Source organism: Podarcis erhardii, assembly GCF_964252035.2.
Source record: "Podarcis erhardii genome assembly, chromosome: 12".
In the NCBI taxonomy this organism is placed as follows: domain Eukaryota; kingdom Metazoa; phylum Chordata; class Lepidosauria; order Squamata; family Lacertidae; genus Podarcis; species Podarcis erhardii.
In genome coordinates, this window is record NC_138513.1 from 21,550,302 (window position 1) to 21,563,906 (window position 13,605).

A 13,605-nucleotide genomic window follows, 5' to 3' on the forward strand; every position below is an offset into this window, starting at 1 on the left:
CCTAAGGAAGAAAAATAAGTGAAGTGTTTAGAATGTGGGTAAACTTCTCCAAAATCATCTAGTTGCTATGAAAGACATTGCACAAGATATTTACTGTGGGATAGCTATGCAGTGCCTTTGTCTCCCCTTTAATAAGCATTTATATCTTAAAATAGGAAGGCTGGTAGTGGTTTCATGTAATCAAGCTCCTTGACAATGTGCTTATAAGAATCTTGATAGAATTCTTCCTTGAATCTAGAACTATGCTCTTAGTAGAATGAAAAATAAAAACATGTAAAATGTTCACTAATTTAATCCCCATGTCACTCCCCCCACCCCACCCAACACGATCTGTTTGCCCACAGAGTGCTTGTCCCTAGTATATTGCCATATATAGCCATTTGATTATAAATGAATCACTGAAAAAGGATGAGGAAACTTGAAAATGTAGTGCTGTAGTTTGTTTCATCTTTCCAGAATTTCAAGATTAACAATGTAGAAAATCGGTATAGAGTTGCTGATAATCCTGACTTTTTTCTGTAATGTTCAGATACAGCCTAGATACAATACAGTAATGCACTGGTTCCCAACTGGTGGTCTGCAGACCCCAGGAGGTCTGTGCAACCTACCCAGAGTTTCATGGCATCACTCACATAACAAAACATAACAAAAACTACCATAGAAATATCCTTTTTTATGGCTTGGCTTTTGAAAAACGGGGTCTGTAGTACCTACCTGATTGGGTACTAATGTATTCCTTTTTAGCAAAAGTGGCTAAAAATCAAATTGTATGATGTTTGCAATGAAGTCCCAAAGGCCACTCTTTTAAACAAAGAAACAAACAAAAAGTACTTTTGGGTGATTCTTAACCCTTTCCTTGCCAACTTGTTTTTCTTCTCCTGTTTGACCCTTCTCTAAAATTATATCCCTGTGAGCATTCCAGGTGCATGTTTACTCTCCTTTTTATTTTCTAAGAAAATAACTTTAGAGTTCACATTCATTCCTCAACATCATTCAGTTCTTTACTCAAAAACATCTCAATTTCTTCTGCCAACACACTAAATGTTGGCACTTCCTCTTCTTTTCTATCATTCATACCCCCCCCCATTTTGAAATAATGAGTAATTTCCCCAGAGCTATAGCCAATTTCCATTCCCTATTGTCTGTTCAAAGAATATTCTTATATCTTAACCACCCACAAATTTCTCTGAGGTATCCCTTATTAATTCCTTTGACAGATTAAGAACTAGAATAACTAAGTTTGGTGGTTATATTGTATTTGTTATTTCATAAAAAGTAGCCCACTCAATTTTGATTAATTAATCAATTAAAGAAATAATTAATAATAATAATAATAAAGTACTGATTTTCAGGTGGTTCATAGTGGGAGGGGGGAGGTTTGGGGAACCACTGGTCCAGGCAACATATGTGTACCTTTCTTGAGATGTTGTATAACTCTCCCTTACAGAATGCAAAAAGGACTGGGGGAAAGGAGGAGTTTGCCTCAAGTTAAGCAGGAAGGTCTGGGGCAGATTTTTCTGATATGTTAACATCATGCTCTTGAGTTCAGATAAATTTGTAGTACACCAACTGTGTCTTCAGTTTTTCTTAGAGTGGCTTTTTTACAAGCCAATTTTCTTCAAAATTTTCTGCGCAGAGGACAAGTTGGCAATGGAAAGAAAAAGCCCATTGAGAAGGATGTTCTAGTTCTTAGAATTGTTTGCTTTTAAGAGTTTATCATATATTTGGCATCATTTGCTTTGTTTAAAACAAAAAGTGTCTTGTAAACAAAAGAGAGAAAGAATTATTATATTGTATGTGTTTATCAGTTTTTTGTTCTGTTGTTATGACTTGATTTCCATGATAAGTTACTCTTGAAAATTTGTAATGGGGCTTGGGCCAAGAATGCCCCCCTCCACCACTATACTTTGGCCTCTGCCTCTTGCCTTCAACCATCATTCTGGGGGTGGATATCTCATTCCATCAACATGATTTTCTCTCCATGAGTCAGGCAGTAGTTTTGTCACTTCCAAGGTCCATTCAGTCAGAGGATTTGGGGAATAGGATTGCACCCTTATTTCTCTGCCTAGTTTTTATGTGCTCTGTTACATGATTGATTGTAGGCCATAGTGCCATGCCATGTAGCATGACGCAAATTTTGCAATCTAATACAGAGTTTTATTTCTCTTCAGAACTACTTGGAATACATAAACAAGCAACTGTTGGTTTTTTGACACTTATGGAATCTCTAAGATACTGTAAGGTAAGATAGTTCAAAGTCCATGGGTGATATGCTGTCTTATTCAGACTTAAGAGTAGACCCATTGAAATAATTGAAGTCAATTTATTTCTGTAGGTATTTCTGTATCAGTATGACTTAATTGGATATCGCTCCTTATGTAAAAGCATGGCTGGTGTTAACTCCAGAAAGAAATTCCTTTGAAAACTTGATATTTCAACTTCAGCCTTTAACTGTTGAAGAGAAATCACAGATGAAGCATATGTCATCTAATTTTTTCAAATCTCAAGTTAAAAAACTTTTTTAGAATCACCTTTTTTTAGCAACAGCAAAGTCATATGTCTTGCTAATGAGTAAGCAATGAAGAAACTTAGCTTATTCAGAGTTACAAGTTATGTCTGTCTTTCGCTTCCCTCTCCTGTCACAAGAATCTAAAAGGCACAATCTAGTCCACCTAAGAATTATCATAGGATCAATGAATGCCTGTTTTCTCACCTCCCCTTGCCTATGAAAAGTTATTTGCGTAGTTAAGATCCATTTGCACCAGCTTTCCCTCTTGCCTCAGTATAAATTTTGTTTCAAACCATTAATAGTTTGCTCTGAGCATACCATTCACTCTTAATGGGCCCTTGTAAGCAGGGGAAGATGGGAAAACAGAGCTATAGGAATCCTGCAGGTGCAGGAATTACACCCAATATATTTGATACGTTACTGAAGCATCCACACTGATTTGTCCCTCTGAGGATCACTCATGCACTGGTTCAGTTCTGAAACTTTCTTATTTCGTGCATAAAAAACCAATAAAACTTTGGAACCCTAAATTTAGTTTTTACACATGTATTTACGGTTACCATGCAAGTACACTATTCATTATAATACAGAATTCATCCTGATAATTAACATACGAGTCGTCTTCTGAATCCAGTCAGTGGCCCATCTAATCCAGCATCCTGTTCTGACAGTGGCCAGTTTTACTTTTTTTTTTTTTTTTAAGTGTTCAGTTTCGTGTTGGTTGTTATTATTAATCAAGATGGTGGTGTTCATGATGATGGCTATTAGAATGGTAGAGTGAACCTTGCAACGTGCAGTTTTGTCTGGCAAAGTAGGATCCAAACACAGTATCTAGGAATCAGGGGTCACAGCGATGAATACTGTACATAGCTAGCTTTCACCAATTTTTGTAACCGTCTCCTCTTTTAGTCCTTTCATACCAAGCTCCCTCATGCATATGGGGAAACCTGACCTGGATTTTGGAATAGAAAATAAGCAGCAGCATTATTATTTGTTAAATTCCTATACCACCCCTCATTGGAGGATCACAGGGCAGTTTAAAATACAAAAAGACATTCAACAGTAACAAACAATAACAATACTCCACACACAGTTTAAAAGGCCATAGATGGTTTAATTCGCCAAACCATGTCTGTTTTTTATTTTCTTGGGGTGCAGAGCTATTCTGTTGCAGAGTACTGTTAGCCCAGCGTACACTGCAATATTTGAGGACAAAATGTTGTATGGTGTTAGGTTATGAACTTGCTACATATTTTTCCTTTTCATTTTAGGTTGGCTCCTATTTGAAGTCCCCAAAGTTCCCTATTTGGATACTTGGCAGTGAAACTCATCTCACAGTCTTTTTTGCCAAGGTAGGATTCCTTTCTTTTGTTTCATTTCATCACCCTAGGTCAAATACATCTTATTTTAAGTCTACAGTTCAAATATTTTCTACAGTATTCTCTTCTTACACAGCACCGAAGGTTTAAAATAATTTATTGGCATACATGTTACATGAAAACATACTGGATTTCTGAGAATGTCTTAAGCAAACTACTCAGTCAGAATTATGGTTGAAAACAACTCATCTTCAGCATCTTCCTGAGTTTTTCTGAGTAGTTAGAAATCAAGTCCCAAAGACCCTTCTGCTTGGCTAAAACTATTACCATACATGGCTATTTGTGCAAAGCTATGTATTGAGCATTGCAATCTATGTCTTACCAAGTGTGGAAGTAATACATTTTTCTCTGACTGATCCTGAAACTTCATCAAAACAAGGGATGGGGTGTGCTGCAGCTGCATTCCACTGATCTTTGGTGAATGGAAAGGATGACATTTTCCTCCTGCTTTCTGGACTTAGACGAGTTATTCATCATGAATTCTGTGTTACAGCTAACTTCTGGATAAGTGTGAAACTGCAGGATCTGTGTGGATTTTTAAAAAATGACTATGTAGGAAAGCATCCAAGAACAGGGGTATTTGGGGAGGTGGAAGCTAGGGAATTCAAGATAATAGTTGGAATATTTATTAATACTAAGAACAGACATAGGCAAACTCCGGCCCTCCAGATGTTTGGGACTACAATTCCCATCATCCCTAGCTGACAGGACCAGTGTTCAGGGGTGATGGGAATTGTAGTCCCAAACATCTGGAGGGCCTGAGTTTGCCTATGCCTGACTAAGAAGGATGTGTGTGCGCTTGTCTCAGAGTGCTCCCAAACTTGCAAGAGGACCAAAGAAACTTTAATTATTTTTTTAGCACTGGAGATGTTGCACATTTTTTAGTCAAAGCTGATAATGGGCATGTTGTTTTCAGACAACAGTTAATAAGATCTAAGTACATTGTTATTGGCTCATAGTACTTTGTTGCAGTAATCTGTAAGATCATGTTAATATTGGAGGTAAAACAAAGGCAGCACAGAAACATTCTAATGGTTAACTTCAGTGTTTGATGTTAATGATTACATTGCTTGACCCTGTAATTTTAAAGAGACTGTAATATGAAGAAAGATTAGTATATCTTTAGTTATAAAACATGATTTCTCATACTTTTTAATATTTGTATTTCTGCACATTAGTGTTCTATGCCTACATAACATAAAAAACATTTTTCTGTGATTTTACACTTTGCTGCTAAAATTTTGAAGAAAAGCTGATAGACCCCTCCCCTAAAGGAAATAATTTGTTCTACCACCTAGAGGTATATACAATTACCTTTTAATGGTCTACATTCAGCCATGAACAGTGACCTTTCGGACTACCATATTTAAAGTCTATGCTGACAAGTTTAGTTAGCAAAAAAAATAGAGTGCTGAAATCAGTTATGCAGAATCCAATTCTCTTTTGTAAGAAATGCAACTTCATAGAAGAGACATAAGGCACTCCCAGAAAAATAACAACAATACAAATTGGCACATTCTATTTTAACATAATTCAGTGCCTGGAAGCATTTTAACTGAAGAGCAAAAAACAACAACAAAAGCACAGTTCTAAAATGGGTTTTATTTGTGGTGTTTAGGCATATATCTCATAGTTCTTGAATTACATTGCAATGCATTGTATATTAACTAATTACTGAATACCACTTCATATCTATGACTAGTCTGTATTTTTTAGCTTATTTAAATAAGAGTCAATCTATAGAAAGAGAAAAGGCTTGTGATACACTCTCTTTTTTTTTTTGAGACTCTACCACTTGAAAATGGAGGTGGTTGTGTCCTTCTCTGGTCTCTGTAGATTCATTACTGTATATATGGTTAGGATCCAAAGAACTATGTGTTCTTTTCATGTGCACACTGTAGCTCTGCTACCCATCTCAAAAATTAACTTGGTTGGTGTCTGGTATAGCATCTAATGCAGCATAAGATGCTGCAAGTGGTAGCAAATACTTGACAAAGCTGTTCAGATCCCACCGTACTCCTGAGTGTGAATGAAGCATTAGTCTTTGGACTTTAATTTGGATTTGTGTTGCCTGCTGCGTGCTTTCCAGCTGAGGTTTAAATACCTTAACATACGTCTAATAGTAATGTCGGCACTGATACAATTACATGGATGACAAAGCTTTACTAAAATCAGTTTGTCTTCTGTTAGCTATTTGATTATTGCGCAAACAGTAATGCATGTGACAGCTGCTGCCTGCCCACCTACACAGCATATAACCTTGGATACAGCATTCAGTTTCATTCTTTACAAGTGCAATTAATACCCTTGCAAATCCATTTCATACTCCTCTTTGAAGCTGTGATAAGCTTGTTTTGCATTCTCTTAATTGTCTCCTTTGTGTGGAGATGAAGATCTTTGTATATACACATATTGAATGCTTTTGATTTTTCCTTAAGACAGCAGTTCCAAACAAGAAGGATGTGTAAGACCATTCTAAAGACTCTTTAAATCTTACTGCCAAGACACACCAATACATTCAGAATTGCTGAATCTTTCTCTTGTTTGTTAGCACTAGATTAGATCAGTGCTACTTTGGGAGGAGGAAGTCATGAATTTTGGAAGCTCAGTTTTACACATCAGGCAAAATACTTTCAGATAAAAATATCTTGATTTTGTTCTGAAACTTGGTGTAAACAGAGTCCAATCCAATGAAATCAATGGACTTAAGTAATATTAATTTCCATGGTCTACTATGGGATTGAGCAACTTGGATATTGCCCAGAATGTTTCCAGCATCCTTTTTCATGCATAAGTCGCAATTAAGAATGATGACCCACACATGTCTCACCTTTGCTGAATCAAGGACAATCTAGCAAACCACTAACACTGATATCTGATGACCATGAGCTAAGCCCATAAATAAATGCATGAGTTTTAAATTAATAGTCAAGATGTCATAAGTCACTAGTGTATTTGAAGAAGTATATATTATACATGTATAACCAATTTGAGCTACTGTGCCTTGAGTGTAGCATAATGTAATTGTTAAATACTGTTACGATGCAACTTTTATAATGCAAAAGTATGCATTTACTGACATCGTTATCTTTACATGTTATTGTTGTTTTAAATTTGTAACCTACTTTAAGCCAACAGAAGAATAAGAACTTAGCAAATTGATAATAAAATTAATGCTGTGTTCCTGTGTCCTCCAGAAAATCCAGTAAACAATGAATAGTAATTTGTACAAAATGAAAACATGCTATAATTTGTGAAAATATTTGCTTCTTTAGAACTGCATCAAATGGTTTAGGAGCCCTCCTGTTGGGAGTAGCACCTGCTTAAAGCAAAATCAGTGGATGTGATCTTCATGCCTTAAGTTTTATTGGAAAGCAAGCTGTAATTTAAGTATAATTTTTCAGCCTCGTGATGACTCTGGTATAACATTAGCTCTGCTGAAGTTGGAAAGTCTTACAACTTGTGCAGTATCTTGTACCTCTGTACAGCTCAGTCGGTAGAGCATGAGACTCTTAATCTCAGGGTTGTAGGTATGAGCTCCACATTGGGCAAAAGGGGTTAGACTAGATGACCCTCATGGTTCCTTCCAGCTCTGCAATTTTATGATTCTATGTTGCTGTCACAATTGTTCTACCATCCCTGCCTAATTCAGATTTAGGATGTAGGTGGAAGACTCTGTGGTGAGGGTAGAGTGAGCAGCTGACAGACATTGGTCCTAAATGGTTCTGGATCTTAAGAATTTTAAGCAGTCTGCTACTCCAGTGGTTTACAGCCAGAGTGCTATGGCACCCTGGGGTGCCTTGAATGATGGTCAGGGGTGCTGCAGGCAACACTGGCCTCTGTCCCTCTTTCCTCTGATGCCCTCTCATGTCTCTGCCTCCCAAAGGCTTGCACAGCCGTTTGTTGCAGCAGCACTGGCTATAAGGCGAATGCATCTCTCTTTGGGGCGGGCAGCAGCAGCAGCTGCCTAGAAGACTCCCAAGGAGAGGAGGCTGTTGGAAAAAGTGTGATAGGCTGCTTTGCAGGCAAGGGGTAGCATAACTGGGCTCCTGAGCCCCACTGGGTGCCACAGAAAGAATGTAGTTGGTCAAGGGAGAGGTGGACCCCAAAAGGTTGAAAACCTCTCTGCTAGTCTATGCCCATATTGTTGCTTCTTAGGGTAAAACGGTAAAGGTACCCCTGCCCGTACGGGCCAGTCGTGACCGACTCTGGGATTGCGCGCCCATCTCGCTTAAGAGGCCGGGGGCCAGCGCTGTCCGGAGACACTTCCGGGTCACGTGGCCAGTGTGACAAGGCTGCTCTGGCGAGCCTGCACCAGCACAGCGCACGGAAACGCCATTTACCTTCCCGCTATAAAGCAGTACCTATTTATCTACTTGCAGTTAAGGGTGCTTTTGAACTGCTAGGTGGGCAGGAGCTGGGACCGAACGACGGGAGCTCACCCCACCGCAGGGATTTGAACCGCCGACCATACAATCGGCAAGTCCTAGGCGCTGAGGTTTTACCCACAGCGCCACCCGCGTCCCTTCTTAGGGTATTTAAGCTTAATATGACTTGTCTTTTAGCTAGCTTAATGACAGCATCTGTCCACAGCTATGTACTGTTTTTAGAGCAATGGTATTTAGAAAGTTAAAAAAAATCAGTGATGTATTTTTTTAAATGATGTTTATCAGCTCTGCAGTTATTACAGAGATTGTATGTGCTGTTTTTGATTTTTGAGAACAAAAGCGACTGAGATTTTTTCACAATGTACTAACGGTGTGTGTTTGCCTCTAAGGGTAAACATGAGATTCTCAAATAAATTTGTGTTATCAGAATAGCATTTAAAAATACACCAAAATGGTTTTGGGCAGGAATATTACAAAGTCCAAAGGGTAAAACATGAACCTCTTTGCCTTTAGGACATGGTGTACTTGAACAATGCTTGGTAAACTACTGATAGGATTTCCTTCTATGGAAGATTTGGGGGTTGGGATGTTGTTAGACAACAGTTTTGCAAGGTCTGGGTGCTTGTGTTTGGCAGAAGTTGTAAATGCTTGGCAGATGAAGTTCATTTTTGGGATATTTTGTTTTTTAAATAAGTGTTGCTGCCCAAAGTGAATGAATTGCTTGCTTTTTACAAAATACAAATGTTGCAAAAACTAAAGCTGTACTTTTTGATTGGGGTGTGGAGCAGGTTTGGTGCAGACTAAGCATAGCATAAGACAGGATTGCAGAAGCAGCCTGCTCCACTTGTATCTGCAGCAAGAGCCTCCATAATAAGACAAGGAAGTGTGGTAGAGCCTTTTTGTTGAGCTACCCGCTTACCCCATAAATCACTGAGGCTGTTGCTTTTGACAGAGCAAGGATCACTGCCAGGTCTACTTCTTTCCTAGACCTGCCCCAGTGTTTTCTTGGAGTAGCTACCATCCCCAGACCTTTGCTGCTTCTTTCTCTATCTCAATTATCGGTTTAGGATTGGGAAGAAATAATTATACTTTCCCTCTTTGCCCATCATAATGCTTATAACAACTACTGAAATTTAGCAGTGGGAATAGAGAAAAGGAGGGGGAAGGGGAAGGAATTGGGAGAAAAGGAGCAGCTAACCATTCAACTCATGAGAACTGTTTGATTGAAAAAAATCCAAAGCGCTCTAATTTGAGTGACCCTAGGCCTAAAATTGAAATAGCAGTACTTTTTATGTGTGGGTGTGTGCACTGCTTTGTGAGATATGTAATCATTGCTTTCTTTATTGTTTTGTATAATCCAGGAAGTCCCTTTATGCACTGTTTTTGGTGCTGAAAACATACAGTAACTCAGTGTCACACCATAGTTTGCACTAATAACAATCTACATCATGGGTAGGCAAACTAAGGCCCGGGGGCTGGATGCGGCCCAATCGCCTTCTAAATCTGGCCCGCGGACGGTCTGGGAATCAGCATGTTTTTACATGAGTAGAATGTGTCCTTTTATTTAAAATGCCTCTCTGGGTTATTTGTGGGGCCTGCCTGGTGTTTCTACATGAGTAGAATGTGTGCTTTTATTTAAAATGCATCTATGAGTTATTTGTGGGGCATAGGAATTCATAGATAGATAGATAGATAGATAGATGAGAGAGAGAGAGAGAGAGAGTGTGTGTGTGTGTGTGTGTGTGTGTGTGTGTGTGTGTGTGTGTCCGGCCCCCCACAAGGTCTGAGGGACAGTGGACTGGCCCCCTGCTGAAAGTTTGCTGACCCCTGATCTAGATGGCAAGCCATGCTTTAGAACTGCTTATCCACTCAGCACACTAGTCTGTACATGCATTCAGCCCTGATGGTAAAGAAACAGCCACAATTATGGTTTGTCGATTGATACTGTGCCAAACAATGTTTCTGCAAAGTTATTTCAAATTATGATTTGTGATTTTTGTTTGTCACTGTCACAGCCACCCAGGTGGGTCCCAGCTCACGAGAGACCCTACTCCGTTATAGTTTACTTACAGGAAAAGTTTATTGAAGATAATTGCTTCTTTCACAGTTCAGCATTGTGGCTGTACGTCTGTCACGTTAGACCGCCGAAGTCCCCCTCTGACTCCTCCCCTCCTCCACACCAACTTAATAGCCTGGCTCTAGACCACCTCTTCCTCTCCTTTCTTTTCCGCAGGGTCTTTCTGCCCCCCTGGGTTCTCTCTTTCCGGGATTCGCCTGAGGCTGAATCCTCTGCCGCCTCCTGCCCCCTCCTTCTGGCTTTGGGGCCGGGCTCCTCCTCTGAGCTTTCCCCACTTCCGCGCGCCTCTATGTTTGAACTTGGCGCGCGTACGTTGCTTTTGACCTTTCCTTCGTCCTCTATACTGCCCCCTGTTCCACTCTCTACCCTTTCCGGCTGAACACCTTGCTCCAACCCCCTCTCTCTGTTTTTTCCTGTTCCTCCTCCCTCCGAGAGGCTGACAACTCCACCCCCTTTACTCCGTTCCGGCTGAGACCCCTCTGACAGCGTCTGTGCTTCACTGGGCTTTCTCCCCTCCTTTCCTGACTTTTCACAGCTTCTCTCTTCTCCTGCTTTTCGCCTGATCATGCTAGCTCCCTTTTGGGAATCCTCTGACTCACTGCTTAGGCTCATAGATTCCCTTCGAATTCCGTCATCTTCTTCCTCGTCTCTCTCTCCCTCCTCCCACTCGCTTTCCGTCTCCTCTGCCATCTCCTCACTTCTCCCAGAAACCCTGACATCCATCCCCCCCTCGAAGCCCCCCCTTCCCCCCTCCCGGTCGCTGGGTGCAGGTTGAGGGAAATGTGGTTCTTCCTGGGTCGGTTCAGGATACCGGGTGTCCACGTCAATCTTCTCCTCTGGCAGCTCCGTATACGTGTGTTCGAACTCGGGTTCCCCCCCTGAAGGCATCACAGTCTCTTCCTCCCTCACTGCTTCTCCTGGCGCTGCCTGCCAAGGACCTATCATCCACCTCTGACTCCATACCTCCCTTGGCTGATCCACCCACCAATAAGGGTTTGTCTCTCCCCCCCCCAGGCGGGGATCCCTGGTCGGGCTTGTTTTGGGCGTAGAGCCCTCGGGCGAGGAGAAACCCCCGAACGTGCTGCCCGACAAAGTGGGCGTGAAAAGCCAATCATCAAAATACTCCTCGGGCATGGGTTTGTGCGGAAAAATTGCATGAAACTCCTCCTTCAACAGGGGTTCGTCCAAAGCGTAACCCGGCACCCAGCTATTTGCAGAGACTGGAGTGCCTTCCCTGGCGAGAAAATATTCAACTCCCTCCTCCCCCCATCGTGAATCCAGTATCTCTGTGACCTCATTAAGAGGTTCTGGTCTTGGCGACTCCCCTCCCTCAGGCGCCCTTCTACGTGGCTCTGGAGGTGCTCCTGACTCTTGAAACCTGTGTGGGGCTTTGTAGGGAGTGAGCACCGACCTATGAAAGACCGGGTGCACCCTGGAGCCCTCCGGAAGGGCTAGGCGAAAAGCCACCGGATTGATCTTAGCCTCAACTTGATATGGTCCTAGCTGCCTGTGTTCTAACTTCTTTTTGGCCAACGACCTGGCCGGCATCGCGTGGGCTGCTAACCATACCCAGTCCCCAACCTGAATGTCTTCCCCCGCCCTTCTGTGTTTATCGGCTTGCACCTTATACGCCTGCTTTGCCAGCTCCAAATGTCTCCGCAGCTCCTCGTGCACCTCTTGCAACTCTGCTGCAAACTGGTCGGCATTTTGAGGTCCCCCCCCTTCAGGTGCTGTAAAGCTCGGGAAGGTTCTGGGATGACGTCCATAGTTCGCGAAGAAAGGCGTCACCCCGGTGGATGCGTGCTTCGTGTTGTTGTAGGCGAACTCAGCCATCGGCAGGTAGTCCACCCACGCCGCGGGTCGCTGGTTGGCGTAACACCGTAGGTACTGCTGCATGATCGCGTTGACCCTCTCCGCTTGACCGTTGGTCTGTGGATGCCTCGCCGACGTCAGGTTGATCTTGACGTGCAAGATGCCCAGAAGCTTCCGCCAGAAAGTGGAAACAAATTGGCGCCCCCTGTCGGACAAGACGGACTGCGGTAGTCCATGCACTCTGAAGACGTGATCGATGAAGAGCTTTGCGGTCTGTTCTGCCGTCGCCACCTTGGCACAAGGAATGAAGTGCGCCATCTTGGTGAACAAGTCCACAACCACTAACACCGCCGTCTTACCTCTGGAGCTGGGCAGGTCTGTAACAAAGTCCAACGCTACCCTCTCCCACGGTTGCTGCGGTGTCTCCAGCGGTTCTAACAATCCCGCCTGCTTCTGATGCACTGGTTTGGACCTCTGGCAGATATCGCACCTGGCTACGTAGTCCGCCACCTCTCCTCTCATCTGGGGCCACCAAAAGTTCCTTGCCACCAACTCCATCGTCTTCTCTTTGCCGAAATGGCCCGCACTCGGGGCATCGTGCAATTGTTGCAAAACCGTGGCGCGAAGCTCGTCGGTGGGCACGTAAAGGGCGCCCTTGCGAGTCAAAAGTCCATCCTGCAACTGAAACTCATTGTTGTCAGGCGACCCTCTGCGGAGCTCCTCCATCTTGGATTGTGCAAACTGATCCTCTTGCAGCGCGCGTCGCACCGCGTCCAGGTCGACTGCGATGGTAGCGCACGTCCACGCCTGCGGTGCGAAAATGTACTTTGCTGCGATTGGAGCTACTTCCTCCAGGTATTGAGGCTTTCAGGACAGCGCGTCTGCTATAACATTGGAGTCTCCAGGGATGTATTCTATTTTGAAATCGAAATCCGCAAAGAATTCCGCCCAGCGCATGTGTCGTTGGGTTTGCAATTTAGCCGTCCGCCAATACTCCAAGTTCTTGTGATCCGTGCGGACCTGCACCGTGTGCTTGGCTCCTATCAAGAAGTGTCGCCACGCTTTGAAAGCTGCATGAATGGCCAACAACTCCCTGTCCCATATGGTGTAGTTGCGCTCCGTCTTGCTGAGCTTCCGGGAGTAGAATGCACCCGGTCTCCAGTTGCCTTGCGAATCCTCTTGCAAGAGGACGGCCCCAACTGCTCTGTCTGATGCATCTGTCTCTACCCGCATGGGCCTGCCAGGATTCACGTGCAGCAGCTGCTCCTCGGAGGCGAAAAGGCTTTTAAGCTTCCGAAAGGATCGCTCTGCTTGTTCGGTCCAGACGAACTTCTTCTTCTTGGAACTGAGGGTGTCAGTGATTGCCGCCGTCGCGTTTGCAAAACCTTTAATAAACTTGCGATAAAAATTGGCAAAGCCGATGAACCTCTGGACCTCCTT

General features: G+C 42.9%; 1 protein-coding gene across 2 annotated transcripts in view; it reads left to right on the forward strand.

Annotated features, from left to right (window-relative positions):
- MINDY3 (MINDY lysine 48 deubiquitinase 3) overlaps positions 1-13,605 on the forward strand; it is a 42,581-nt gene that overhangs the window by 20,997 nt on the left and 7,979 nt on the right. For both annotated transcript variants that reach the window (XM_081882280.1, XM_081882281.1), the window contains 2 exons: positions 2,172-2,242; positions 3,781-3,861. In XM_081882280.1, coding sequence (XP_081738406.1) covers positions 2,172-2,242; positions 3,781-3,861 — 152 coding nt within the window. The remainder of the gene's footprint in view (positions 1-2,171; positions 2,243-3,780; positions 3,862-13,605) is intronic.